Source organism: Cinclus cinclus, chromosome Z, assembly GCF_963662255.1.
Source record: "Cinclus cinclus chromosome Z, bCinCin1.1, whole genome shotgun sequence".
NCBI classification, from domain to species: Eukaryota; Metazoa; Chordata; class Aves; order Passeriformes; family Cinclidae; genus Cinclus; species Cinclus cinclus.
Genome location: NC_085084.1, coordinates 75,284,149 through 75,311,964, shown reverse-complemented (window position 1 = coordinate 75,311,964; position 27,816 = coordinate 75,284,149). Strand labels below are relative to the sequence as shown.

The window sequence follows — 27,816 nt, the reverse complement described above, 5'->3', positions numbered from 1 at the left end:
CTTAAAAAAACCCCTAACCAGACAACAACCCTCATGCACTGACCACCCACAGGACTTACTAACTTAAAACAAACTTGTAATGTGAAATCCATAACGTTTGCTGAGGTCTGGAACACCAGCCTCAGCATTTGCAAAATCCTTCAAAAACTTTGCTGCACAGAGTTTCCTTTCAAGGGCTGGAAATTAAAGTCTCCCCTAAAAAGCTGTGTACACTGCAGCTGCATGCAGAATTTTATCTACATGCATAGGATTTAGATCTAGCCCATCCTATCCAGTAACAGATTTTTAAAGCCTGAAAGCATAATTGTTATCCATCTCCAATAATAAAAATTACACTTCCCAGACACTCTGATTTCAGTAGCAGATGGTGAGCTGCTGCTTCTGAGAGACACTGTGAATGACTTGCAGTGAGTCTTGATAAACGAGCACTTGATCTAATCACCAGCCTGCTTAAAAGTGAGCTTCGTAGAAAAATTACTTGCAGCCATCACTTACTGTGACTGATTTCTGTTCCAAGTCTATTCCTCCAGCAACACTAAATCCCAGGCCAGCTCCTTCTTCTTTGTGCAAGACTACAAAGTATGTATCTTCTTTGCTCTAGCAGAAAAATTGAGGTGCACAGGAAGGGGAAGAAGAAACACAAAACCAAAGATCAGGACCAAGTAACCACATAAATGACAAATTCTCAGTATCCACAGATTATGGCAGGTGAAAAGAGGCAACTCAGGGAATAAAAACTGAGATATTAAATGTATTTCACTTCGTGTTACAGAATGAAGCTTGCCATCTAGAAGAATTCGGGGGACAAGATAGGTTTCTTTAGTCAGTTCAAGGCTAGCAAAGAAAGACAAAATTAGGGTAACAAAACGGCACTAAACCTTGGCCAGCCTAAGTTTTACAGGCTGTAGTCAGTTTTGCATTGTTCAACATTTTGCAGTCAAAATTCAATATTCCCATAGACCTTTCTGAATCAAGCACTGTACCCTTCAGAGAATTACTAACACTTTCATTATCAAATTTCTTCTTCCTTGAAAGAGTAATATAGATGTAATGCAGGGTAGTTGCATCAACCTCTTCTCAGCAGGGCTGGACAATCCTGCAAGCAGCCGTGGCTACATTAATGAAGCCTGGGAAGGTCAGATGGTACAGCAGAAAAATTGTTTCACTTGGGAGATGAAAGTAAGAAGCTGGAGACCTAAACAGGATTAAGCTGTGCTGTTGTAGAAATAGAAGCATCTTACACAGGAAAAGGATTGGTGCAGGTCTGCATTCAACAAGTCTGACACTGTCACATAGACTACATTTTGTGGTGTAAAGGGGACCTATAGAAAGGAATTTGGTGGAGCAGGCACATAGTACCTATCTATGGGGCAAAACATCACATATGGGGAGTAGAAAGCAGGTTTCTCAGCTTTTCCCCAGGATCCCATCTAACACCAGGTGTTTCCAGAAATTGCCAATACTAAAAGTAACAGCAAATCATTAGGAACCAATCTCTTAATCTATTTAGTGTTGAATGATATATTTAGTTCACTAAACTCAACATATTAACTCAGCATTTGCCTTTTGTTTCAGACGAATGAGAGCATACAGATAATCAGATTTTGTGGTGGAACAACGCTCAAATTCTTGGTCTCACTGCATGTTTCTCTGCCAAATAGTGTCTATGGAAGATTTCCTACACTAGAGACATCTCTGCAATGGACGGAGGCAATGTCATAAACTGGTGTCACCCTGCTGCATATCACTGATCCATCAGAAGTCAAGGAGACAGGAGCTGCAAGGGCAGAACATCTTTGTCTCTGCAGTGTTTTGCAAATGCTAAGTCCTGGCTCATCTGTACTCAAGTGAGAACAGCTTTATGTCTGGTCAGAAATAACAAAATCAGTTAAATAACTAGACTAGCCCCTTTTCAAGCGATGGAAACATACATACATCATTGACTGTTAAGTACTGCAGCAACCTTTTTCTTCAAGAGATCAGGCTCTTTCCAACCTTTGATATCTCAACTTAATCTGTTTACAGTGGTGAAGGAAGGAAAAAAAGTCAGAAGTTCAGATGTTAAAAAGAGTTATCCACGGATCATATGTGTTGGGCCAGTCAACAACACAGTCTGAATACTGGCTTCCTATTCCCAAGGTGCATTCCCTCCCTCCTCAGCCCTCAAAGCTGCTCCTTGCCAGCACACATAATATTGGGCAGAGACCCAGCTGTGGATGCTTATTGCTTTACTTGGACACACAGAGGGCACACCAGGTCTCCAGTTAGAGAGAGTCTAACAGCTAGACTGTTAGCCAAAGATACCAGTCATGGAGAGCTAAATAAAATGCCCATTTTAAAATTAGTATTAGTAGCATTTAATAAATGCTAGCAGTAAATTCAGCACTGTTTAGAGCAAAGGATGGTGACAAACTCTTTCCAGAGAAGCTCTCAGTCCAAATCAGGCAGTCCGGCTCATTTTTCAGCAATTGGATAATTATGAAGAACTGCTCTATTGTACATTCAAAATCCACCATTTGAATAGCATAAAATTTTCCAGAGATTGTGCCACACTGGGCTTAAATATGGACACGAAACTATGCAGACAAGGAGTGCATTCCAAAAAGCATTCAGCTTTATAAATATTTGAGCTCTTAGGATTTGAAAAGTGGCACAAATAAATAATCTCTCCAAGACCACATGCAAAATACTTCAGAGAACACTTAATTACCTCTGTCCACTTGCGTAATCCCTAATTTTATCTGTAAACTGAGCTAGCCCACTTGGCTCACCAAGCTTTTGAGACTTGCATGCTTTAGGTATGCTGTCCCCTGGAAGGAGATAAAGCTGGATATTTTGGGGCGGTCCTTTTTCCCCCAGCCTGTTCTATGTTTGAAATTGCAATCTTTGTGAACAAAACTCAAGAACACTAGATGCAGCTCAGCCAGCAGTTATGCAGACCAGATGGCAGTTTCCCTTCCAGCTCTGTCATTATTTTATCAACTTCTGTTCTGATTTAAAAAGGATGTGGATGTATCCCACAAACAGAAACACCGAAAGCAGGGAAGTAATGTTCTGGCAGGCATTTCACTTTGGAAGCCTTCTTTAAACACCCAGGTAATGAAGCAGGTTATCTTGATGCAAAAACCAGTTTCCACAGAAGAGAACAAAAAGGTCACAGGAGTCTCTTATAAACCCTTCATCAGCTGCATTTTGGTGTTCAAGTTTCAGTATTGAACAAAACAAATTACATTTCTGTGGTTGCAGCTTCTAGCAAAAGGTACCAGGCACAAAGAGGAGCAGAGCTTCCCCTGCACAGTGGGGAAATGGATTCTGACCCAGATGGCTGGCAGAAAGCTAAATTCTGATGTTCAGCTATTGGGAAGCCCAGATGGAGGAATACTTCTCCACTTAAAATAGGTCTATTTATTGTGACTCACAATTGCTTTTGAACTTCCTATACAAAGTCATTCAAAACTATCACAGATTTATAGCAGGCATTTAAAAACCAGCATTAGTAAAATTAACATCAACTGCAGTTGATAGTAATAGCTGGTAATGGGACTACTACTACAGGAGGAGCCCTGAAACAATTTGGAAAGGATTTTATCTACCCTTAAGAAAACCCTAAAAAATCCACCAATAAACCAGTTACATTTGTGGTTTTTTACCTTTACTTGTGCTTTGACTTCTTGGAGCATGGCAGCAACATCACATTTTGGTACTACCACTGACAAAACAGACTGCATTTTTTGCTGGCCCAGGCTTGAGATGAGCAGCTGATCCAAGCTAAAATAAACATAAAAAGACAGAAGAGCTCTGTATTTCCCAACTTTGTAGACGTACATTTCACGTATACAGTGTAGGTTGTATTAGGATAAATGACAAAGAAAGAACCTTGAAAACTGGTAAGAAATGGTACATGCTGGGAGAATAGGAAGGGGCAGAGAAGATTATTTATTAATAACTGAAATCAGTCATTGTTTTGTTCCCCTCATCTTTCCCTAATGGTTTTAGCAACAGACATTAACAGGAGACAGCTACATCTGAAGACTGCTTCTGGCAGGACAAGCTTGTTTGTCACCACAGGCTGTGCTGGCAGCCAGTGCTGCGCAGCCTCCTCTCCAACACTACTGCTGTGCTGTAACATGGCCAAAAACTGACCAAAACCAGGTAGAGGGGCCACAGAAAAGGAGTCCAGCCATTCCATAACAAAATGTTTAATCTTGTACAGAAGCCAAGACACAGCAGCTCCAAGGCATCAAGGTCATGAACAGCACCCTCAGACTACGTGTGGACGGCAGGCTGGGGCCACAGCTGAAACATGCTTTGGGGGAGACCTGCAGCACAGTGGAAGGTTTGCCTTGGGTAAGGATGAAACAGCACAAGCAAAGCTGACACCAACCTGATAGACCAGCTGTTTCCTCCATTCAGAGAGCTGCCATGGGGCACGTCATCATCCGAGGCAGAACCCGGCGTTCCTGAGCTGCTGTCCCGGGGGCTGCAGGCTCCTGCTCCCGTTGCACCCAGCTCCGTGGGGCTGCAGCGGGCTGGTGCAGCCACCGCGCTCTGGGCAAGCGTGCCAAAGCCTCTGCGGGGTGTGATTTCCAGCTCTGTCTTGAAGGAGATGGGCTGTGGGGGCTCCGAGAAGCCCTCTCCACACAGCTTGTCCAGGTCGGGCATACTGAGGGCTCTCAGCTCCCGCAGCCTGGAGCGGGACAGCGGTGGCCGCCCCAGGCCCCGGCTGCGGCGCACCTGCGAGGCTGAGGTGGGAAATGTGGCCACGTCTGCCTCAGCACCATCGTCCTCATTCCTCTGGGGCTTTCCATCCCCTTTGCCACCCTCGGTCACAAACACAGGTTCTGTGCCAAGAGGAGATTTGGCCATGGCATTGGCTGGGCTGGGGCTGCCACCGTAGGAGCTCAAGCTGCGCCGCAGTGCCCACGGTGCCTCTGTGGAGTTGGATGTGGTGGCCAACCCACCACATGACCTCCTGGCAAGAGGCAACCTTGCAGCCGAGCATATATCAATGGCCTTCACAATGGGCCGGTCAAAATTTGCCAGGTTTTCAAAGGATTTGATCCTCTGTTTGACAGAGAAGGATGAAATTGGCTCATGTGGCCAGTTCAGCTCATAGTAATAGTAATTCCTCCTGAAGCTTCTCAGTTTATCAGCAGTGGGGTAGCTGATGTCACTGGCTGAGGGAGATGTGTCATGGACCTTCTGGGCACTTTTGGAGGAGTATGCCTGCTCCTTTCCACTCTGGTTGTTAGGCAGATTCAGGTGAACCATCTTTAACATCCCTGTTGCTGCCTGTGGGTATTTCTCTTCTGCAGCTTGGCCCTGGGGGCCTTGCATAGGGTGAACCTCTGTAACACTGCAGTCCTCCCTCGAGTGACCTGATAACTGGGATGGCATTGAGTAGGTCCTCGTCACAGGTTTTGACAAGCCACAGAGACGTCTGTCTCCAGCAGTATCTCCTCTTGAGAAATACGGTATGGTCCCCGTCTCCTCAGCCAGCCGAGGCACTTCTGCATTCACCTCTTCTGTTTTCTCCAGCAATGGCAGCCGCAAAAATGATGCTGGTGAGGACGAGGCAGAGGAGGAGGAGGAAGGGGATGATGAGGAGGAAAGCTTCACCTCAATGAAAGTGCGTTGGATCTCCTGTCCTTCCTGCTGCTCCTGCTGAACTGAGGGGGACCCCAATGAAGAAGAGCAGGCTCCAGCAGATGTTCCTACATTTTGCAAATCTAATTGCCTAAAGTCATCTGCACCGTCTCTGGCTCTGAAATCATCCACCTTAGCACCCTTACCCTGACATACCATAGCCTGCATGGAAACTTGCTTCTCTTTTGGCTTTCCCCATGACAGCTCCCCACAGCCACATTTAATTTCACCACTTGTGGTTGGACTGCTGCTGCCATTCAGGAGAGGCAGAGGCGAATCTTCAGAAATTACGAGAGATGATTTATTTTCTAGCTCTGATTTCAGAGTCTTTGAGGCTGCTGAAATGCTCTTTCCAGGATCTGAGCTTGTAGGTGAATTACGGGGCAATGGTGTCTTCTTTCCCAGGAGTTTGGGGGACAGTTGTGGAGAAACAGAAGCCCTTTTCTGATCAGCCCCATTGACTTTGGTAGGAGTAATGCCAGAAGAATCTGAATTTGTCTTTGCTCTGCTTTTGATGGTGAACCCTTTTAGCTTTGGTCCTGCTTTAGATTTCTGATTATTTAAAAGGGTGTCCATTATACTTTTTTGTGCCATTGCCTTAGCCTCCTGACAGGATTTTTTCTGTGAGGATGGGCTGTGCGGTACTGCAGCTCCTTTGCAGTGATTTGTGCCTGAGCTTTGGACTTTTCCATTTGAAGTCCTTCCTGAAGTCACAGAGTTAATTTTCTCATTTTTTCCTGGCAATTCATGAGTTGCATTAGCCTTTGGATCTTTAGATCTAGTGGGAAAGGGTGACCTGAGTGATATTCCTCTTGTTGCCGATGCATTCACATGATTGCTGTCTGTTTTAGACAAGGTGGACAAACTGTTGGTTTCTTTCTTCACCAAGCAGTAATTAACAGCATGATTACAGTCATCAACAGCCATTTCACTTTCAGATTTGGATCTCTGCTCATCATGACATCCTTCTTTCTCAAACAAACTGTTATCTAAGACATTGACATTTCTAGCAGAGCAAAAGCTTGTCTTTTTGCAGTGCAGAGACCCTTTTTCTTTGATGGATTCACAGCATTTCTTGTTTTCATCACTGTTTCCCAAATCCATCTGTTCTTCTGTATGTAAGGCACCATTGTTACTGAAAGAGTAAACTTCAGGGGTACTGGCTGAATTCTTTAGGATGTCTTCTTCTGGCAGGAGAACTGAGGAAGGAGAACACAAGGATGCAGACGACACATCTGGACACTGCGAAGAACATTGAGTGGGACCACTATGATCTTCCAAACCAAGTTTGTTGATACTTGTCTCCAGTGACCCACACATTGCACAACCCTGATTCTGCAAAACGTTGCCACTGTAAGGGTGCAGCAGGGACAGTGAGGATGAGCTTGTTCCAGAGGTGAGATGCTGCTCTTGTGCAGCCTTCTGCAGCTCATCGTTCATGCAACAAATCTCAATCTGCTCCTCATCTGACTCTGTTACAGTAGAGCCTGCAGGGGCATTAGCAGCAGCACATTGCCCAAGCAACACCTCACTAGCACTGTCAAAGGCTTCTGTGACAGACTCTGTGTCCGAGTGAGAATCCTCTGCAGCCCCATACATTGACTTTGGAAATGGGTCACTTCTCTTACCTTCCAGAGAGTTTGCTGCAGGCAACTCATCTTCATTTAAACTGCTAAAATTCCTAGAATAGTTATTTAAAGAGTTTTTATTCACAGTAAAAAGCTTGCCTGTGTTAATGGAGTCCAACACAGACAGCCCCAAAACCCCTTGTGCATTAGTTCCGCAATTCACAGTTTTTTCCAGCAGCTCCTCCTTGGGTGCTCGTGCCTCAGACCCAGGGCAGCCTTCGTCAGTGCCACAGCAGCACATCGTGGTGTACTCATCTCGGAGGGGACTTTCTGCGCGTGTCGGGGTGCGTGAGGCCCTGCTCTCGGGGGCTCCCATCTGGCTGAGCAGGTCATCGATGTCAGTGACAGGGATGGCCGTGCAGTCCTCCTCACGGCTGCCCTTCGGGGTACCTCTGTGCACATCTCTGCTCGTGGCATCAGGCGGCAGTGTTGCTCTCTGTGCTGCGCAGCCACTGACAGAAGCTTGCAGACCTGCTCTTTCCTGCTTCCTAGAACTCTGCTCTTCCTCTGCTGTGAGGATGCTGTTGACATTGGCCTGATTTTGAGTGTCTACGCCTGGAGACAGGATGAGGTTTGTAAATCTGCTGACAGCTGCATAATGATTAAAAAAAAAAAAAGAGAGAAAGAAAAAAAAAGGCAGAATCCTGTCAAATGTAAGAAGTGATATGCAAAACACCAGGTTTTATTACAGAAATAGACACCCACATAGACTACATGTTTTCATTTTGATCTGCACTCCTCCTCTTCTGTAATGATGTTTACAACAACTCAAATTAATCATAACCATGTGTATTTGAGCAGTGCACAGAAGGGAGCAATCCACTTATCCAAGGTGAGCAGTCATGATCTGTTTAACTCTCATCTTTGAAAAGCAGCCAACTACCAAAGTGTCAGCATGCAGTAAGTCACACTGAGCAGCACTGCTTCTCATCACTTGTTTGATCTCTAAAGTCTCCAATAGAGACTCTGGGGAGCACAGAAAGTCCTGACACAGCAAAGGTGACCAGATAACAGAGTGACAGTCTCTGCATAAGTAACTTGGCTCTGACCCCTCAGCACTTCTGCAGGTGTTCAATGTGACATGCATGGGTGATGTTATGCACACATTAAGCACATGGGCTTTACTGCTTTACTGGCACAGAACTCTCCTTGCTTCCAGTACATGTTTAACCTACTCCTGGGCAGCACATTGAGCTCCCTGTCACTGCTGCACTCTGACATATTCCTGCCCACCCATTTCTCCACATCTTCACTTTCCAGCACTTCATCCTATGCACCAGATTCCACCTCTCTACACTGCTTTTGAGATATGCATCCCCATTCAAGCTGCCTTCCAGAGGCCACCTACTATGACATGGGGCCCAGAAAGTGTATGGAGAAGGAGAGGTTATTCACAGTATCAGAATCCTCTCCTGCTCATTCAAAGGTGCCTGTGCATCTCTATCCTTCTTACACAAACCTGCAGGATTATCCATATCACTTAACCTAGGTATCCTTGTTAAGAAGTGCTGATTCCTCCTGGAGTCAAGAAGGGAAAAGCACCTCAGGAGGGCAAACTGAAGCAGCCAGGTTAAAATTTGAAGTATTCCCCTGCTTCAGCATGGTGGATCACATGCTGAAGAGACCACAGTGGAACAGGACAAGGGTAAGGGTGAAGTGCCTTACGAAGTACTGCCAATGTGTCCTTACCCCAATGCTATCAGTTTGAAAAGCCACAGCAATCTAAGGAAACAGGAACAAGATCCTGTCTAGCCTGGAATTCCTTAAAGAACAACTGTAAGTCAAGCATCTGGAAGCACTTTAGGTTCCCAGGTATTAATAGGTACGCAAAGAAGATCATAAGCTAGAACAAAGCAAAATATTATGCTCTTTCTGAATTTGAAAAGTATGGTTTTTTTTTTTAAAACACTAATTTCCACACCACATAATTTGTACAGTCTGTGGGGATTCATATATTGCTGTAGCAGCATAAGTGAGCCCTGAGCAGAAAACAAGAAGGTATAAAGTATTTAAACTCACAGCAGAAAACCTTTTGCAATGAAACACACAAATAAACATTTTTATAAGATTTTTGTTTTCTGTTTCATTTTCCTGCACTTAAGACAATTCTGACACATAAAAGGGAGGGAAGGAGGGAGGAAAGAAGGAAAGAAGGAAAGAAGGAAAGCAAGCTTTTAGTGACTTATTGTCCATTCCTAAAAACATTATTAGTATTTCAGATTTAAGAGAGATAAGAGAGATTTGATTTTTAGGGGCCAATATATTTAATAAAAATGTGCAGCAATAAAATAAGCTGTCAGGACAACACTCTCTGCCATTTTAGCTCCAGGACCGCATCAAATGACTCAGACCTCTGCGAACTTTGGCAGGAGGGAGCTACTCTATGTGGGAGCTTTGAATACCTCACACAAGAGTAGGTCTTCTCCCTTTACCCTGAAGCTTGGTTTGGTGAAGAAGTATTTTGCTTGGATCACTAATGCAGATACAATGTCCCTCTGTCCTATTCTCTGAATCCATGTGTAAAGCTAGGGTAGCAGAAGGTCAGGCCCATCTGATTCGAGGGTGTTTTGTTCACTGGTACCCAGAATAAATGGTACAAAAGCAAAACAACTTTCTCACCTGATGCTGCCTTCTGGATCTCCAGGGTTACGGATGTGGGAAGACACTGCATAAGCAAGCAGATTTCCTCATACATCATCTTGCTGACAGGGATGCTGTTGATGGTGGTAATCTCATCTCCTACAGCCATTTTGCCCATTGATCCCTGATGCAAAGAGATTCAAGGAAATTATAAATACACATCAGAAGCCCTGCCATAGGGGCAAAGATTGCAGGGAAGCAATTAATATCTTATAAGCAACATCCCCTATTTCATGTCACTGCAGAGCACAGGTACTGCTGTCAGTTTGCCAGCACATAAATAAAGAACAGACTGTGTTTCTGCCAGGAGGAGAATTAAAAATCAATCTAAAACAGGAAGGTCAAAAGATCTCCTGGTTTCTCTGGGAGATGAGTATCAGGATGGAGGACATAGCCCTCTTAGTTAAATGAAATGGGATGGATCATCCCTAACTTCTTCAGGACTTGAACACTGTCTGTCATTTTTTAATTCCATGCATGAGCTACTTCTCAGGTGGAACTCTCTTAAAACAGTGAACAGACATGAACTGAGCTAAAGGTAAAACTTCATTTCTAAATACTGCAAAATAAGTCTGAGAAAAAGGCATGAATAAAACCCAAATCCCCAGATGTCACAGCCCTATTCAAACTGCTATGCCATATCCCCTCTTACTCTAATGGCTGCTAATGAGATTAAAGATGCTACAGCCCGGTTTGCACCAGAGTATTATTCTTCTTTCAGCACTTCTGCATCTAACAATACCACAACCAGCATGAAGCACATATCCATACTGGTATGGGCACGTATGAGATGCAGAAGAGAAATCTGTTACTGGTACTCTTGGCAAACCTGGCCAGCACCTAAAGCCTCTTGGTTCCAGATCCCTGTAATATGGGAACACACGCCTATAAAATAGAAAATCATAATAGACATTTGTTACCATCATCCTCAGCCACTAGAATTTACTTACTTTGTCTTTGCTAATGTTAGAAAATACATTAAAAAATTGCATTCCCAAAAAATTGCAATTGCAAGAGGGGATGAGATAATTTCAGTGGATGTGCATCCTGCCTCTCTTAGTTTTGAATTAGCCTGGGTGCACTTCTGAATCAGAAACATTTTATTTAGCAGCAACTCCCGAACAACACGGGTGAGACATTTTGCCCCACAAGGACAAACACCTCAGTTGTGCTTACTCTCAACAGACCACTTGTTTAATAATAAGTAAGAAAAATAGTAATCATCCCTACAATGGGAAAGCACATCACTATAAACCAACTCAAATTACAAATTACCATTTCTGCTGGTCCACCTGGCCGCATCCCTGTGACAACAACCTTTAAGGGCATGGCTTGGATTTCCAAATCCAGGCCGAATGACTCATGCTCATTGCGAACCAGAGTGACAACTTCAACGTGGCCCTGCCCAACCGCATCAGATGCTTCACACTTCTTGCTATGAGGGAGCATCCTGGCAACAGGCTTGTTGTAAGAGCCATGTTCCTCCGTCCTGTGTCTCTGAAGGCTTCTGCACTCAGTACTCATCATGCTTTTCACTCTGGTCACTGCTCTGTGCTCAAGTTTTGGTGACCTCTTGGATTCAAGTTGTGCTTCCCGGAGCTCCCTCAAACTCAGGCTGCCAAGACGAACTTCAGGCACACTTGAGTAATCAAATGCTATGATGGGAAAAAAGGGAGATTCAATTTGCTCCAGCGTGCTGTCTGCAGACTCCACAGAGTTGCTGAAGACAGGGGAAGATGTCTCCATGCCACTGTATCTCGATGACTCACTGTCCTGGCTCTCATCATCGATTTCTACAGATGAGGTTGTAATGACAATGCTAGCATCCTCCTGGCTCTTGGCCCTCTGGCTTCTGTGCAAGTGGGAACTTTCATCATCATCACTGGCATCACCATCATAGAAAACAACCCTCCTCTGTCGGTGAAAGGGGCTGCGGGCAGATTTGGGGCTGTCGCTGAGGATGCCAGGTCGGACAGCCTCCACATGCTTGTTGTGATGGCCAGATGACCTCCCACCAGCTGAAGAAGTCAAACCATTTGCTTTTGTCACTCCTGCATCTCTTGCTGCTAGGGAAAAGAAAAAAAGTTATACTTCAACTGCACTTACAGATGTCTTTTAACATCATGCATCTCCCGTACAGAAGGATACACGTGGCTCTGTCTGCAGAGGAAGCTTAACTTTTCTTCACAGAGCAAAAAAGCAGGCTTTTCAAGTCCTCCCTCTAACTACAGTAAACATCAAAAGGACTGCAGATAGCACTACAATTTATAGGTAATTCCCAAAGTCAGTTAATTGGCACGTCTAGTTCTATTTTCTGTTTATTTCTAAATTATGACTATGACTCAAAGAAGAAAGGGATGCAAATTCAAATGTGTATTTTGGTTTAAACAACAGATTTTCCTTTACATTTTCCTTAAACCTAAGCTCAGGACTCCTGCATTAGCTCACAGAGAGTAAAAATTGCTTTCTTGAACAAAGACTGAAGTACACAACAATCAATTTCAAACTAGCAAGTAACAAACCCAAGAGCCCTTTCGACCTTCTCCTTAGAAAGAACTGCACCTTACTTCGTGGGAAGTTATTTTGTTTTGCTTTTTTGGTGGCTACTTAGAAATGTAAAAATGCTTTTAAACTTTAAATAATTTCCACAGAAAATAAGCTGCTGACAAAGAAATTACTTGTGAAATACAAGAAAGGGAGAACAAATATATCCTTTGAATTTGTGGTCAGGTACATATCAGTAAGGACACACAAGGGTCTTTCAGTCAGTTACTATGGAGAGAAAGACACACAAGCAAAATATCTGATATAAAATTGCACATTTGTTTTTGCATAGATTGACCCTCTCCAAGTTTCTGAGATAACTATGAACACTTTCAATAAATGTAACAAATAAGATGATCAGTCATTTGGAAAAAGAACAAATCTCTTCAGTGCTGTAAATCTAGTTTCATTCAAACCAATCACAGTAATTTTCACATTATCAGAACAGTGTTTTGAAAAATTATAATGGAAACAGGCATTTCTGAGGATTGTTGTAAATTCCTTCAATTTTCCAGAACTTTGTGCAATCAACACTGGCTTGCACTACACTGCCTGGCATTTCTTACCAGCACAGGGACAAGCAAAGCTCTCCTGTGTAGGAACCCAGCACTCAGTAACTCTCCCCCACCTAGCCCAATGACCAGACACATTTACATCACTTACTTAGGCTGCCAGGGAGAACAGAGCCATCGTCCAACCAACTGTTCCTGTTCTTCTGGCGGAGATGCTCTTCATCACATGAGCCAGGTACAGCATCAGGGAAGGGGAGATGGCTCGTACCATCGTGGGAGAAGTACTGGGAAAGCTCTGCCTCAGAGCTGACTGATCCCTGCTGAAGAGAAGTGACCCTGGTGACCAGCTGTCCTCAGTGCATAAAGTCCCTGCCTGCATGTGTGCAGCACACAGACCACTCACATTGCTGTGTCAATAAAGGAAGTTTAAAGACAGTTTTTAAAATAAAGGACTTGTCAGTATATCGGGAGCCAAACTGTTGAAATTGGATGCCTGTAACACCTCACATCAACACATTTTTTCCTTTATACATATTCTCTACACATGTAGAGAAGGGAAGGCTTTGTACCTCCAGACACAGTATCTACAGCTTCCTTGGCTTTACCATGAAAACCCAATTCTTCCACTGCAATGGCTATATAGAGGGACTTAATCTCAGCCTTCTGCCCACCGGCTCAGGTCTCTCTTGCTAACTTCATCTCTGTCCCACAGAGCAGGGGTACTTTGGAGGTGGCAGGAGGTGGGACTCCACAGCCTTCTCTGCCATACTCTGCACATCACTCCCAAAGGCTACAGTCACACAGATAAACAGGAGTTTGCTGCTACCACAGTTTGAATGTGTGACACAAGAAACAAACCCTTTTATCGAGTCCATGTGACAGGGAAGGAGCATTCAGGTTTGGTTTTGAACCCCTTGACCAAGTAAGAGCCTCAGTAAAAGCTGAATTTTAAGCAGGCTCTATTTTTATTGCATCTAATCCTTTTACCCGGCTTGTTGGCTCCAAGAAGCGTTTCATTGTCCAGCTGAGGGAAGATGAGGTCTCTCCTTGTTTGGCCTTCACACTAGGAGATGGGCTTTTTTGCACAGCTCCTGTTAAACAGATTAGATCCAAAAAAATTACAGTTGTGGTCCATACAACCAAACAGGCTTCTCATGCATCTTCTGAGCTGGTGGCTGCTTTTTATCCCACTTTTTTATTATCTGAATTTCTTTCCTAAAGTAAGATTTATTCAGCATTTCATAAGCTCTCCCTCAGATCAGATGGAATGTTACCACCAAGACATGTTATACCAGTCAGGCCCAGTGCAGTGCTGTGAACAAGATATGAGCAGGAGATGGTCTTCCCCATCTGTTGCAGCATGCTGCTGACTAGGGGCAACTTCAGAAGACAAATTAGCAGCCACTGGCAAGATCAACCTCAAAGCATATCTTAGCTGACACACATAAAAAGGGGATCATAACAAATCTAACATTTTTGTCTGAACATCACCTTACTGGTCACTCTGCCATTGCCAAAAGTTTGCTTTTATCTGCCAGACTTTAAGCACTGCTGGAGTTCAAACACATCACAGAGATGCCAGCGTACATATTTTGACATGACTTTAAAGATCAAAATGGTGTTAAAACATATAGTACAGTATGTAACACCTGGACTTTTTCAAATGGTCACAATACTTTGTGGAGTTTTTTGCCATTAAAGACAAGCATATACAGATGGAGTAGATACTTCCTGTTCTTTCTGTACTGGAACACTATGTTTCCCCACATTTTGAAAAAAGTTCAGAACAACTACCCTTTGACAACCCCACTTTCAGGTCATGGCAGCCTAGTGAAAGAAAGCCAGTTACATGAGCTGCAGAGCTGATCCATCTGTACTGGATGTTTGTGCTAGAATTTCTGCAGTGGACAGAGTAATTATACTTTCTCCACTGTTCTGCTGTCTTGAGGACTCTCAAAATATTAATGCTGGGCAATTTCGGAGCACGCCCTTAAATGTTCCTGTATCTGTGAGAGAACACACACTAGAGAAGAGAACATGTTGCTACCTGTGACGTGAGAGGAGCTGGCATCCTTGCTCTCTCGGTGGGTAGTACGTGCAATTGCTTCATCCATCTCCTGCTCTGAAACCTGAAGTAGGTGGAAGACAAAGCTCAAATAGGGTACAAGAAATTACAAGAGTCTTACCACTCATCACAAGTACATGATTCATTGATGTAAGCCACTATTTTAAAAGATGCAATAAAGAAGACCTAGTTGAAGGCTCCAAAGTCCTTGTCCCCTGACTCAGACTCTCTTGATGCTATTTCCTGCAAAAATGAGGAAGCAGAAGCCTGCCAGCTGCATGAAGACTGCATCCAAGTGACACACAATATAAACAAATAAAACAGCCCCAGACTTAAAGAAATCAAATGAAGCTATTACAGCCTAGTTTTAACTCAATTAAAAGCTGTATATTGATCTGTTGAGAAAATATGACTTTAAAATAGACAAAGACTCCTTTGTGCAAGCATACATCAGAAACGTAAGCTATTCTACACAACCTACTGGAAGAATACCAGACTTCCCATAATATTAGCTGTCTTTTTAATTTTAATTTCTCCTTGCTTTTAAAAAGAAAACCTAAATCAGTAATTGGTAATTAATGTTTCTCTGGTTTAAGAATAAATACTGGTTTACCATATTTGCTAATTTAGCCCTTAATTACTACCATACATTTAATTCTTATTACTGGAAAACATATTATTTTATGCAGGAACAACTAGTCTGCAGGAATATATATTTAAGAACAGAAAGCAAATCAATTGTGTCAAAAATACTTTCTATGCACATTGCTTTACATGGATTAAAATTCAGCATAAATAGAGACTACAAACTTGAGTCTTCCTGAACCATGAAGATTTGAGAGATTCCAAAGTGAACTCAGCAGTTTAAACATAGCATAAATGCCATATTCACTGAGAATAACAAGTAGACAAAAATTTTGTGGTATTTCTTTTGGAAGTACATGAAAACACCAAAGCAAACATATTCAGTAATAAAATGTACTGCGGATCTTTTGTGTTATAAAGTAAGAAATTAAGTATAAAAATGTTCAAAACAACATGAACCTTTGTAAAAACACATCTCTGTTTCTAGCTTGTGTCATGACCTTACAGCAAACCAGAAGTCTCTGGGCTCCTGGGGCACAATGAGTTCCTGCAGGACGTGGGCCAGACTATGATCCTTAGACTATGATCCATGGCCGTAACACAAACTTTCTGGTAAAACATATCCCAAGAGTTAAAACAGGTCCCAGGCACACTGCAGTATATTTTTAAAGTTAACATTAAGAATCCACGCTTCTTCAAACTCTGCCAGCTTTGAAGTTTAGCATCCTTTATGGCTCAAGCAGTTCAAAATTGAAAGGGACAAGCTAATTCCTAACTCTAATCTGCACAGTGGGGTATTATTAAGAGCAAATAAAATAAACACCCATACTTATATATTGATCCCCCAGTGCTTTCACAATATGGGTGACAGTAACATAATAATAAATACAAGCTCCCATATGGACACTCCTCCAGAGATCCAGCTATAAGAGATTATGGATTCAATACTGCCAGGATTATGGATTCAGTACTGGAAAAATGCTTTAGGGTCTCTCCAGCTCAACTTTTTGCTTTTCATACATTTCTTGGCAAAGGATTTGTTGTCATCTTAAATATCACTTATGGAAAACTGTAATAGGAGCCACTTAATAGTTTCCCTATGTTACTGAGTAATACCAAGCAATTAGCTTAACTCAGTCCATCCTTTCAGCAGACACCAGGTTAGGTCACTCATCAGCTTTCAAGACCCCACCACAGCAAGAAGAGGGATAGATGAGAAAGGGCAGACTCCACAGCACAACATTTTTACTTCATGCTTCTTACAGACACTCTAAAAGGTCTGTATGCCTTAATAATGCGGTCACATTGAACCATTGTTTTGATCAGCACAGCACACAGACTCACTAGAAATACTGTTATCTTAGGCTATAAGCCCAGTTCTTACCCTCGCCGTGCTTACCTTTAATAGAACCACAGCCTATTTCCTTCTAGCAGCACAAGGCCTTCCAGCAAAGATAATAAACTCTGACAAGTAAGCCCCTATTTGTTGACCATATATTTGATTTAGGAGAAAATACACTATTAATTACAAAATAAGAAATTTGAGTTCTCCTAGATATGGCTTTATTAAGGCCTCCATTTGTAGTTTTGAGTTCAAAAGTCAGAGCTTTCTTGACCCACTAATGTAAATATTTTTACAGCTTCATTCCTGTTTAAACAGGAAGGTTTCATACACTCATGAAATACTTTGATACCAAAATAAAAGAAGCTGTTATTCCCTATAGCTTGGCTAATACACTTTCATCGTCTATCATCAATTTTTAAAAAATGCTTGAGAATACTTACTTTGTAAATACAGCCTTATTTCCAAATTGACCTTGCATGGATTCAGTTAGCAGTGTGCTCCATATTCTCATATTTTAAATCCCGAAGAAAAACTTTGATCTTTGGGTAGATTTTATTTTATTATAGCTGATCAATTCAAGTTGTTTATACATATATTCCTGGCCCTAAATTATATTCTGCTCAAACACAAAGTAACTGCAAAATAACTTTTAAAAGAAAGAGGTCTTGTGCCGCAGTTGGGTTACTACTTCATCCAAGTACCAAGAATGATGGGAATACTTCATTCAAGCAGTTCCAGGAAAATGCAATTGATCAGTGGGTGACTAAGTGAAAAGCACTAGGGACAGTCTAGCATTGCCATGTCTTACAAAACTGGGAAGCATCATTACAATCCTGACATCTTGCACAATACCTGCCACAGCGAGAAAAAGCCATTTCCTTCATTTTCTGCCTTTCCGAAAGCAAGACTCAAATTACGCTGTCAGATGAAAACAACCCAGATACACTCACTCATTTTCTCCTCACCTTTGGGTTAGGATGACGACTAATGATTAGGCTGACCGGGCCCGGTCCACACTCACTCAGGATTGCGTAGGCTTCGCTTAATGCTGCGTGACGCAGGCTCACAGAATCCGCCTCCAGAATCTGGTCACCCCGGCTGCACAGAGACACAAGGTCACCTAATCACAACCATCTTCCATACAAAAAAAAGTTGTGCTCTCAACTGATGGCCAAGATTTTTCAAAGACACAAGTGCTCTGGAAAAGACATGACTTTCAAAGAAGATGCTGCTCCCAGTGATGTGAATGAGTTAAACTCTCTTGAGCTCACGAGGGAGGCTCAGAGACTCCTTCTGAACTTACTGTCAATGCAAAAATCTCTATTAAATCAACCAAGAAAACTGCCTGCATTCAGGCCAGGGTGAAAGTAAGCTTCAGTTGCAGTTCTGCATTCAGGTATTTATTGAGTACAGAAGAGGAAAAATGAGATTCAGATGGGCTGTTTCTTCACACCATGCTGAATTACTTAGCAGCAACAGTGATAAGAAATCCATTATTTAGATATGACTTTATGAAATTACTCCAGAAAAGAATTGAGCTTGGTAAGCCAGTATTTACTAAAAAATTAAGTTATAGAACCCATTAAAAAGGAAATAGAAAAAAACAAAACAAAACTATCCTGAAAAGAAAACACATTGTGTTCATTAAAAGGGAATGTACCGATACAACAAAGGAGTATGGCTTTAAACTGAAAGAGTGCAGGATTAGATCAGGAAGTAATTCTTTACTGTCAGGGTGGAGAGGCACTGAACAGGTTGCCCAGAGAAGCTCTGGACATGTTTGAGACCACGATGGATGGAGCTTTGAGTAACCTGATCTAGCAGAAGGTTCTCTGCCCATGGCAGGGGGTTTGAAACAAGATGATCTCTAACATTTCTTCCAACCCAAACTATTCCATGATTCTATGATTGTTTAGTTCTGTTTTCTCAGTTTCTCATAACTCTTGCTTATGGTGCTCAGACATCTGGAATTATTAAAAAGAAAATATCATCAACTAGGGATATCATTAAAGCATTCTCCATAATTCCTGAAACATTTGCTTTGAATAGACACTCTCAAAGAATCTACTACTGCTGGCTTATATTGGGCTACTTGTGGCAATCAAGTACGGTGTTTGCACTATGAGTACATAAACCAAAGGCAAAATAACAATTGCAATTCAGTAACCTGCACTTCTGGTACAGGCTCAGAAAAGTAAAGAGTGACTGATCAGTTGTGCAATCATCCCATTGCTCTGCCCATCCTTTAGACTTGCACAAATGGAGTCACTTACATAGCCACATGTCTTAAGAGAGGGAGCTCAGATATAGAGGAGCTGGATTCAAATCTCCCCTGCTATTGCAAAGCCAGCGTTTGATTAACAACAATTTCCAAAAAAATCAAAACCATCCTGTAAGTCTTGGCCTATGAAGCCATAAATTGCTGATGGGACAACAGAAGCAATGTCTCAAAGAAGCAAGCTAAAAATCTGGGAAGCGTGCCTGGATATAATCAATCACGTAAACCTAACAAACAATACAGCTGCAACATACATAACCAGCATTACAATGTTTTCCAAAGGGGCCTGCAAGAAAACAAGTTACCATTAAATGCTGTCTCCTGTAGACATTTCTATATGAAAGGAACTTTCAAGGGTTTTGGCAGCAATGCCACCATAAAATTATCTTCTTCCCTTACTCCAAGAAATCAAATTTCTATGGCAGTTTTCCCAGTGAGCCAGGAAACAGAAGGCACTCTCTAGCCATGTAAAAGCAAGGCATTTGCTCAATCTCTCTGTACCACATGCTCAAAATGGATCACACAGTCCCAGCACCTCTTCAGCACAGTCTCCCCTCTTGAGCCATGCTCCCAGCACCCATCAGCACTTAGGGAGGAATGCAGAAAGTGGCAAGGTTTTCTCCAATGGTTTTCAAAAATGAAGCCTCCATGAGAGGAAAAGCAAGGTATCTGTCCCTTAATCCAATGAAGGCACAAGGGAACCCTGGGAATGATTGCTTCCAAATGACATCCCAACTCCATGACAGAGTGAGTCAGACAGGTCAGCCTGCAGCAATCCTGCCAGACTGGGAGTAGGGGCAGAAAAACACTGCTGCAGGCACAGGCAACTGCAGAAACATCTATCCCAGCTCTCTTTAGGAGAGTTTCAGGTGACTGAGCTTTTAGCAGATCTCTGCAAATTTCCTCCCAGTCTGGGGTCTCTGGCTGCAGCTCTCAGAAAAAAGCATGACACTGCATTTCTTGCTGCTCCCCTTTTTCAAAGGGTGCTATTAGGCTCAGCTTTTTGTGTAGAGAATTAAAAAAAAAAAAACCAAAAAAAAACCCCACCAAACAAAAACCAAACCAAACAACCCAGACCTTAATGACCATGCTGTTTCCAGAACACAGAATAACGTTTTCAGGATATTTAATACTGCTTGGGAATGTCTTTACTTAAATGTTTTCTTTCAGGTGAACTCTTAAGTATAAATTTCCTCCCTGATACATCAACCAATTGGTGAAAACAAAGTCTCAATTGATTTTATTGTAAAACCACTCCAGCATGTTTCTGCTTTAACCAACCTTAATCTGCCATCCATTTTAGCCACTGATCCTGGGGCCAGGCTGTGAATGTATATCCCGGGAGAACTGTTTTCCAGTGTGAGACAACAAGCACCAATGCCGAGACCAACCCCTGGCTCTGTGAAAAACAAGTACAAAGGAACATGGCACATTGTAATCACACAGGACACACAAGTGTTTGTTTTCCCACATCCCATCTGAGTTCGGAACTCATGTCATTGTTTCAGGGCTGGCCTTAGGTGCAGTGAGTCAGGAAGCCAAGACCAACAAAGGGAAATCAGGATTGAAAATAGCTGATTCTGTTTTCTGATATTCATCAATCTCAGAAAATACTTTGTGCACCATGGGAACCTCCTGGAAATGTCACACAAGATCTGATCTGGTCTAAGGCACAAAGAAGTAGGGGCAGCAATTCAATCAAATGTCACTTAAAATTACTGCAGAAAACATGAGCACAGAAGATGCTGACAAATTGTATTGCTCCCTTTTGTTAAATATCTGTATGGCATTCCTCAGCAAAGAAGCACAAAAGAAGGTGAGGCATTATCTCTGGTTCAGTGGTTACCTCTGTCCACTTTCACCTTCACTTTCCTTCAGGTAACAACATCCCTGTTGTAGGGATTACTGGACATCTCACGTTCTCTCTCAAAATTTTGAGCTCAATGTTTAAAATCACTATATTATAAGACTTAAAAATAGGCATATTTGTCCACCACATATAACATATGCTTTAAGTTTATAATCAGCAATTAAAATAATGAGAGTAACCCTCATGGAGGAGTTCAAACAGGTCATCTGGGAACCCTTCAACACTGCAGCTTTGCCTTCCTTGGAGATGCCCTTTAAGAGAAGGGCACAGCCCCCTGGGCTGTCACAAGGCAGATTTACATTTTGCCTGGTATCTCACATCCTCCCTCTTTCAACAGCATGGACACTGACTGCTACCCTTAAGAGGCTTCTGATTCTGGAGCAGCAAAATGAAGAAAGGGGAACTCTTCAGAAGGTTTTGCATTAAAGGGTACTTTTCCCCCTCATCCCACAGTTCAAGGTCAAATGGGCAGACGTGGTTGCACCAGACATAAGAGTCTCTAACCTATTCACAAAAAACTCCCCAGAAAAGCACAGATTTGTTCTCCCAGACCATTTCAACAGACCCTCACCTTTATTGAGTGTTACATCCATGACGATCCTGTCCTTGGGTCCAGGTCCCTTGCGGCTGGAGGAGGAGGAGCCATCGGGCTCCTCGAGGCTGGGGACAGGCACGCTGCTGCTGGCACTGGGCGAGCTGGAGCGGCTCAGCAGGGTGGGGGTCACGCAGGGTGTGAGGCTGGGGCTGCGCAGCCGTGTGCGCACCGTCAGCGTCACCACGCCCTTCTTGAGTTGCTGCAGAGACAGCACAGAACCACCTGAGGTGACCAACATTTATCACTACACCTGCACACCGTAACTCGAGGCAGTGCAAGAGCATCAAGCTGAAGGTAGGAGGTGGCAATGAGTGAAGAGGAGCGTGAATCTCTTTAGTGCTACGGCCATGTTACCTTAAACCTCTGGATGGCCTCCTGATGGGTCAGTCCTTGTAGAGACTCTCCATTAACTTCCAGGATTTCATCCCCTGGTAAATAGATAAAAGAAAATTAGGTCAGTAGTATAGAGACTATAAAGATTTAAAACAGCTTTCCTGAACATGAAGTGATCCAGTACTATAAGGATTTCAGTTAACTATTCAATAAAAATCCTTTTATTGTTCACAATTTATTTTATTAACTAGTTACTAGTGATGAATTACCGAAGTAAAAACTGTTCTTCAGCAGAGACCCTTAAACCGGCATTCCCATTCTCAAAAACAAACTGAAAATGCTATGGATTTTACCTGAAGTCTGAAAATTATTATGACACAAAGTCCAAGGGTACTATAAGGGTGCCTTTCTTTTGTAAGCATTAACAGGAGAAATGAGGAACTAAGTGAAACAGTACAGCACATCACTTCAAAGCCTGTTCAGAGAAAACAATCCTTGCATCCACATGCAGAAAGCAAATCTGTTCACTTACTAAATGCCTGCAGACAGAGAAGCATGTAGTAGCCCACATGCTGTGACAACAAATGTCTTTTTCACCTCAAGGAACATGTCCTGTCAGATTTCTACCAGCTTCCAGGCTCTGGGTCTTACTACTTACACCCAACTGTGCTATCTACCTTCATTTTATTAAAAGGAGGGACAGCATGATCCAGATACACTTTCTGCAATTCTACTTGTGCAGAATTACATGGGGCAATATCATCAGCTAAGTCTACCCCTCTCTCCTTTCCTAGCCCCAGTAAAGGAAAAACAAAAAAACAAAAAAACAAACAAAACAAACAAACAAACAAACAAAGGAATAAGAGTTCAAAAGCTATGAATAGCCTGCAAATGATTGCTGAGTTTATGGGACAGCTGCTACTTATTGGTTTCCCATGGCAAGTGCACAACTTATGATGCAGGGATGTGAGCTTCCCTCTAGCAGCAAGTGTGAGAGTTGGCACCAAAAGCAGCCTCAAATACAACTAGTGTGGTAAGACAGGAAGAGGGGAATGATGATATGAGGAGAGAAGTAAGACAGGAGAAGCTCGAGAGAAGTAACACGGGAGCAGCTTTCTGTGGAAGCAAAGTAACAAAACTCCTGCAGATGGATTGTAAACCACCACTCCAAACTCATGGTCACTTCATATTTTCAATGCTAAGGGTCTGTCTGTCTAACACAGCACTCAGACCAAGGTTCAGCAAACACAGAGCAGGCTATGCATTCAGCTCAGACACCAAGACTGGAAAAGCAGTAATAAAATCTATCTGCATCTCCTTCTCCAACCAGGGTGATCTTACTGCCATTCTTTTTTTTCTTTTTCTGGTTATGATTTTTATCATGTCAACATCATACCAGTAGGCTTAGAGAGTACAAGGGCCCAAAAGAGCCTCTCCCAGATATGTCCCTATATATAACACCTTCTCAGACCAGCATCTTTAAGACAGATGTTGTTGGCTGTCTATATTTTCCTGCTGTCACTGACCCTCTCCAACTGAAGAATTGCAGTTTGCTGTTTGGCAAACAAAGCTCATAAAAGAGAAAGGGGGAAACGAAAATTGCCACCACTATTCTGTAGTTCCCCCTTCTCAATATGAAATATAGTCTAGTTAATTGCTGTGAATGATCTTCCGCAGGATGAACAAATAGGGCATTTTACATTTTCCATAGTTTCTTGCTGCTGGCTAGGTGCCTAAACATAGCTGTACTTGAATTTTCCTCCTGGACTGAAATAATATCCCACTGTGGTCCTTTACATGAAGTTGGATTCTCTCTACCATACCTTCTTTAAGCCTTCCATCAGCAGCCGCTGCTCCATTTGGGAATATAGTCTTCACAAAAATCCCCATGCGTCCACGAGCAGAATCCTGACCACCCACAATGCTAAATCCAAGACCCTACAGAGAAGAGAGAAGACACACAGCTGGCACCTTACTCTATTATCATCTGTGTGAGAAAGAGTGACAGTAATGTACTATACCAGAGAAAGATGAAAACCTAAAACCCTCCAATGAATTACACTGCCAGCTTACTCTCTCCTTCCATTTCCTCATTTACTTTCATTCTATTATCAACACACTCATCAGCCCAAAAAACAGCAGCTGGCACCCTAAGCTGTTAGAGAAAAAATTGTGAGATTATTTTGGGTTTTTTCAAAACACTGGCTCCATAGCTGTCCCATTTAAAAAACAGTAGCACATTCGTTTTGAATTAACAGACAGTCAATTCCTATCCCCGAGATCTGTATCCAGGATTAACTACAGGTTCCTCTTATGTCACAGATCCTACATTTCCTCAGGAAGAAGAAAAGCTTCAGAACATGACATAAGGTCAGTGCTGCAATGTCAGGAATGTAGCTGAAAGGAGAATGGGATGTGGGAGCTACCACTCACATCTACATTTTTAATTATTCTGGAGACATAAATCACAATGTATTTAAATAAATCTAGATCAATAGATTCCCAAGGGCTCCATCCATTAGTTCCTACCCCTGCAGTACCCCAGCAGGCTATGGGACCATCTTGCAAAGCTGACCTGAGAACTGATGAACACAGAATGAACCTCTCCTCCTTCTGCTGAGTTATTTCCCAGACAAATCACTTCCTTGATCTACAGCTCTTTCCCATATTTCCCCTCTTGTCACCGCTGTTCATGTATTTTACAGGATAAAGAGAAAAGTCACTGACCAGGTGGACAAGGGATGTGGTGAACTGTTGTGCTTTAGTGATATGAAGCCATGGACATTACTATTGCTCTCAGGTAGTTCCAGCTAAGGGATGCTGCCAGGTCAAGCACTGAGTTTACAGCACAGTACAGCAATCAGATCTTTTGTTCCACTGCATGAATACAGGGCACGCCACCACAGCTATAAGCTTCTAGCAATTTGGTAAGACATTACTGATTTCTGGAAAGGAAGCAACTTAGAAGAAAGGAAACTTAGAAGAAACTTAGATCCCTTGTGCAAAGCAAAATAACTCCACTAACTGTTCAACCGTGTGCAATTATCAACTGCAAATCAAGCTACAGAAAGCAGGAGGCTCCTTGCACCTTGTCATGCCTGGACACAGGAGGTCTCCCCACGGCTCCATAGGTGGGTTGGGAGAAATAATGTCTGCGAAGTACAGCTGTTCCTACACTAGTCCACCTTTCCAGAGAAGCACTGTCACTCTATAGCAAGAAAACACCCCTTGCAGACCTACCTATGGATGAAAACCTAAAGGCAAACACTTAGCTCCCTGCCACCAACACTGCAACTCTGTGGAGAAATATTTCAAGTCCCAGGTCTGCACAGGAATAATAAAGTGAACACTATTTTGCACAAATTGTACAAGGTGCAACCCCTAATAGGGGAGATCACCCAATAGGTGTGTGGAAGGCACACAGAATGGCAGCTGCTTTAGGTAGTTCATGATCACTAGGGTCTGCATTCTCCCAGCTGCTTCCTAAAACCTTGGAGCTAAATGCAGACGGGCAGGAGGGGTGGCTTATCACAGGGGGAGGAATATCTAATTTCATGAGAAAAACAGATTCAAAAAACAAGTACATGAAAAATGAATAAACATTTGCTCATCATAAAAGACTCACAGCTCCTAAACCAAGGGAAGTTAAAGCAACTGTGAGCCATAGAAGTAACTATGTCTAAGTTTTTGCTAAACATGAAGCACAACAAGGAATTAGTTTTGCATTTGAGCTTGAAAGTCAAAACAAGTCTTCTTAGTCCAAAACAAATCTATCTGATGACTTTAAAGACTATTTCACAAAAGCACATGCTTATTTTTAGCATATTTAAATTACAGCTCCAATACTAGTGTGGATTTGATTAGGGAAAACAATATATACCTAGGTTAATGCTTATCTAATTTTTCTTAGCATTCAGCCAGCTGGTATCTAGCAAGTGTGTAAACACATTACTGGGGGAAAGAAGAGGACTTTTTCACCCACAGTATTCAGTGCTCTTGGAGAAGAAATCAGCCTGTAACCTGACTTCAGGTTTAATGCTTAATTTGCAGTAATTTATTATTTTTTTAAATGCATCCAGATTCACAGAGGGAAAATATGCTTGTCCATAAATATACATGTGAACAGGTACTGTTCAGAGTGGCACTGACTTTCCAAAACATACATATTTAGAGATCTATTATAAATATTTGATATCTCAGGAATGGTGAGATGCATCAAACCAAAATGAAAGCACTCCTGTGTCAAGTGGACGACACAAACATCACATCCCCTGTATTCTGCAGGTGTAACTTTGGCATTTACATTTGGAAATGGTATTTGTTTATCACTAGCATTATTGCCAGCTACCTTGAGAGTAGTAAGTATAGGAGACACCGCTTAAATGCCAGCTCTTGCTACAAGTGAGAAACATGCAGAAATCCTCACCTTGCCTTGCCCTTTCATCAGAACGATGTTGGAAATGATGGACGGCTGGGTGAGTCTCCATGGAGATTCCACTTGGGCAGCGCTGAAGGAACGAGTAGATTTCTTCACGATATGGTAGTCCTAACATCAACAAACAAGGGTAATTGCTCTGATTGCTTGGCACAGATACTGGGGATGTCATACTGGGAAAATAGCATGTGTTGGGGAAGAGGGATGCAGTATCTTAGAGATATATTCAGAGAAATGTTCAAGGGATGAAACCTCAACTCACTACAATCAAAGTGAATCTTGCTACAGTAATTTTCTCACAGTAGAGTAGAATAATTTTGAAATATATCAGTCACAATTTAAATTAAAAGGATTAAAGATAGCCTCATGATATACTCAAGTCCTTACTTGTTAAAAAAAATAAAATAAAAGGAGAAATGAAAGGAGAAGGGAAAAGCCTACATTTTAAAATAATTTTTTAAAAACAACATTAGGTTTTTTGGGGTTTTTTGTTAGAAACCTCTGATTTCTAAAACTGCGACTCCTAAGATGAACAGCCTTAGGACCTTATGGCCACAAGCGAACAGTACTCTCCTTTACAATTCTCAAAGTTCCCACAGTAAAGCACATCAGATTTTGGTGTCCAGGCCTGGTTTCAGTCCCATGACGTACCTGTGTGATCCTGTTTCATGACCACTTCTATGAGCTCCAGGCAGATGCAATAGTACCAAGTACAGTGAGGTGCTCACAGCCAGCTTTACCTTCCCACTCACCTGTCTGGCTCCTGCTGACTCCAGCTGCTGAGGCAGAGAGTGCTTTCTTCCACCCCGGGAATATTTCACCGCTATTTCGTAATTTGATTCACCATTTTCCACTGTCAGCTCATCATCTTCTCCCACAGACTCCAAGCGGGATCCGGCACCTAAGAAAAACCACAGAAACACATCCTGCGAACATCTGAGAGCTACTTTAGCCTCCCTCCTCAGCAGGCACTAACCACCTCCTGCAAATCCCAAATTAAAGTGCCTTAAAACAATGCTATTCAGTTCCCAGCCAGGCAGTTAGAAACCAGTTTTGATCATACTCAGCCAAGAACTTTTCCTGCTGTCATAGGTTTTCTGCAATCTTTTGGTGATACTGAACTCGTGGTATTAAGGAAAAGCAAAAGATAATTGAGTTAGTAGCTCAGGGACAGGAAAGAAATTCATCTGTTCACACCCAATGGCACTTGCCAGTGCACTAAGCTCTCAAGCTTCATGTATTTAAAATTAAAAGACCTGACACTGTAGCAGTATTCATTTCTGGAGGTGTCATGTCACTTTCAAGGAATTTTTTCTGGAATGGAAAAAGTAAAACTGTGC

General features: G+C 42.4%; 1 protein-coding gene across 1 annotated transcript in view; it reads right to left on the bottom strand.

The window, feature by feature from the left end:
- Positions 1 to 27,816, bottom strand: part of PDZD2 (PDZ domain containing 2) — a 133,640-nt gene that overhangs the window by 5,661 nt on the left and 100,163 nt on the right. The window contains exons 7-21 of the mRNA XM_062513414.1: positions 27,229 to 27,377; positions 26,468 to 26,587; positions 23,865 to 23,979; positions 22,063 to 22,136; positions 21,685 to 21,907; positions 20,525 to 20,642; positions 17,931 to 18,063; positions 15,018 to 15,099; positions 13,958 to 14,061; positions 13,122 to 13,290; positions 11,190 to 11,980; positions 9,894 to 10,038; positions 4,385 to 7,865; positions 3,651 to 3,768; positions 496 to 597 (exon numbers count right to left, since the gene is read on the bottom strand). Of these exons, the coding sequence (XP_062369398.1) occupies positions 496 to 597; positions 3,651 to 3,768; positions 4,385 to 7,865; positions 9,894 to 10,038; positions 11,190 to 11,980; positions 13,122 to 13,290; positions 13,958 to 14,061; positions 15,018 to 15,099; positions 17,931 to 18,063; positions 20,525 to 20,642; positions 21,685 to 21,907; positions 22,063 to 22,136; positions 23,865 to 23,979; positions 26,468 to 26,587; positions 27,229 to 27,377 (5,924 nt within the window). The remainder of the gene's footprint in view (positions 1 to 495; positions 598 to 3,650; positions 3,769 to 4,384; positions 7,866 to 9,893; positions 10,039 to 11,189; positions 11,981 to 13,121; positions 13,291 to 13,957; positions 14,062 to 15,017; positions 15,100 to 17,930; positions 18,064 to 20,524; positions 20,643 to 21,684; positions 21,908 to 22,062; positions 22,137 to 23,864; positions 23,980 to 26,467; positions 26,588 to 27,228; positions 27,378 to 27,816) is intronic.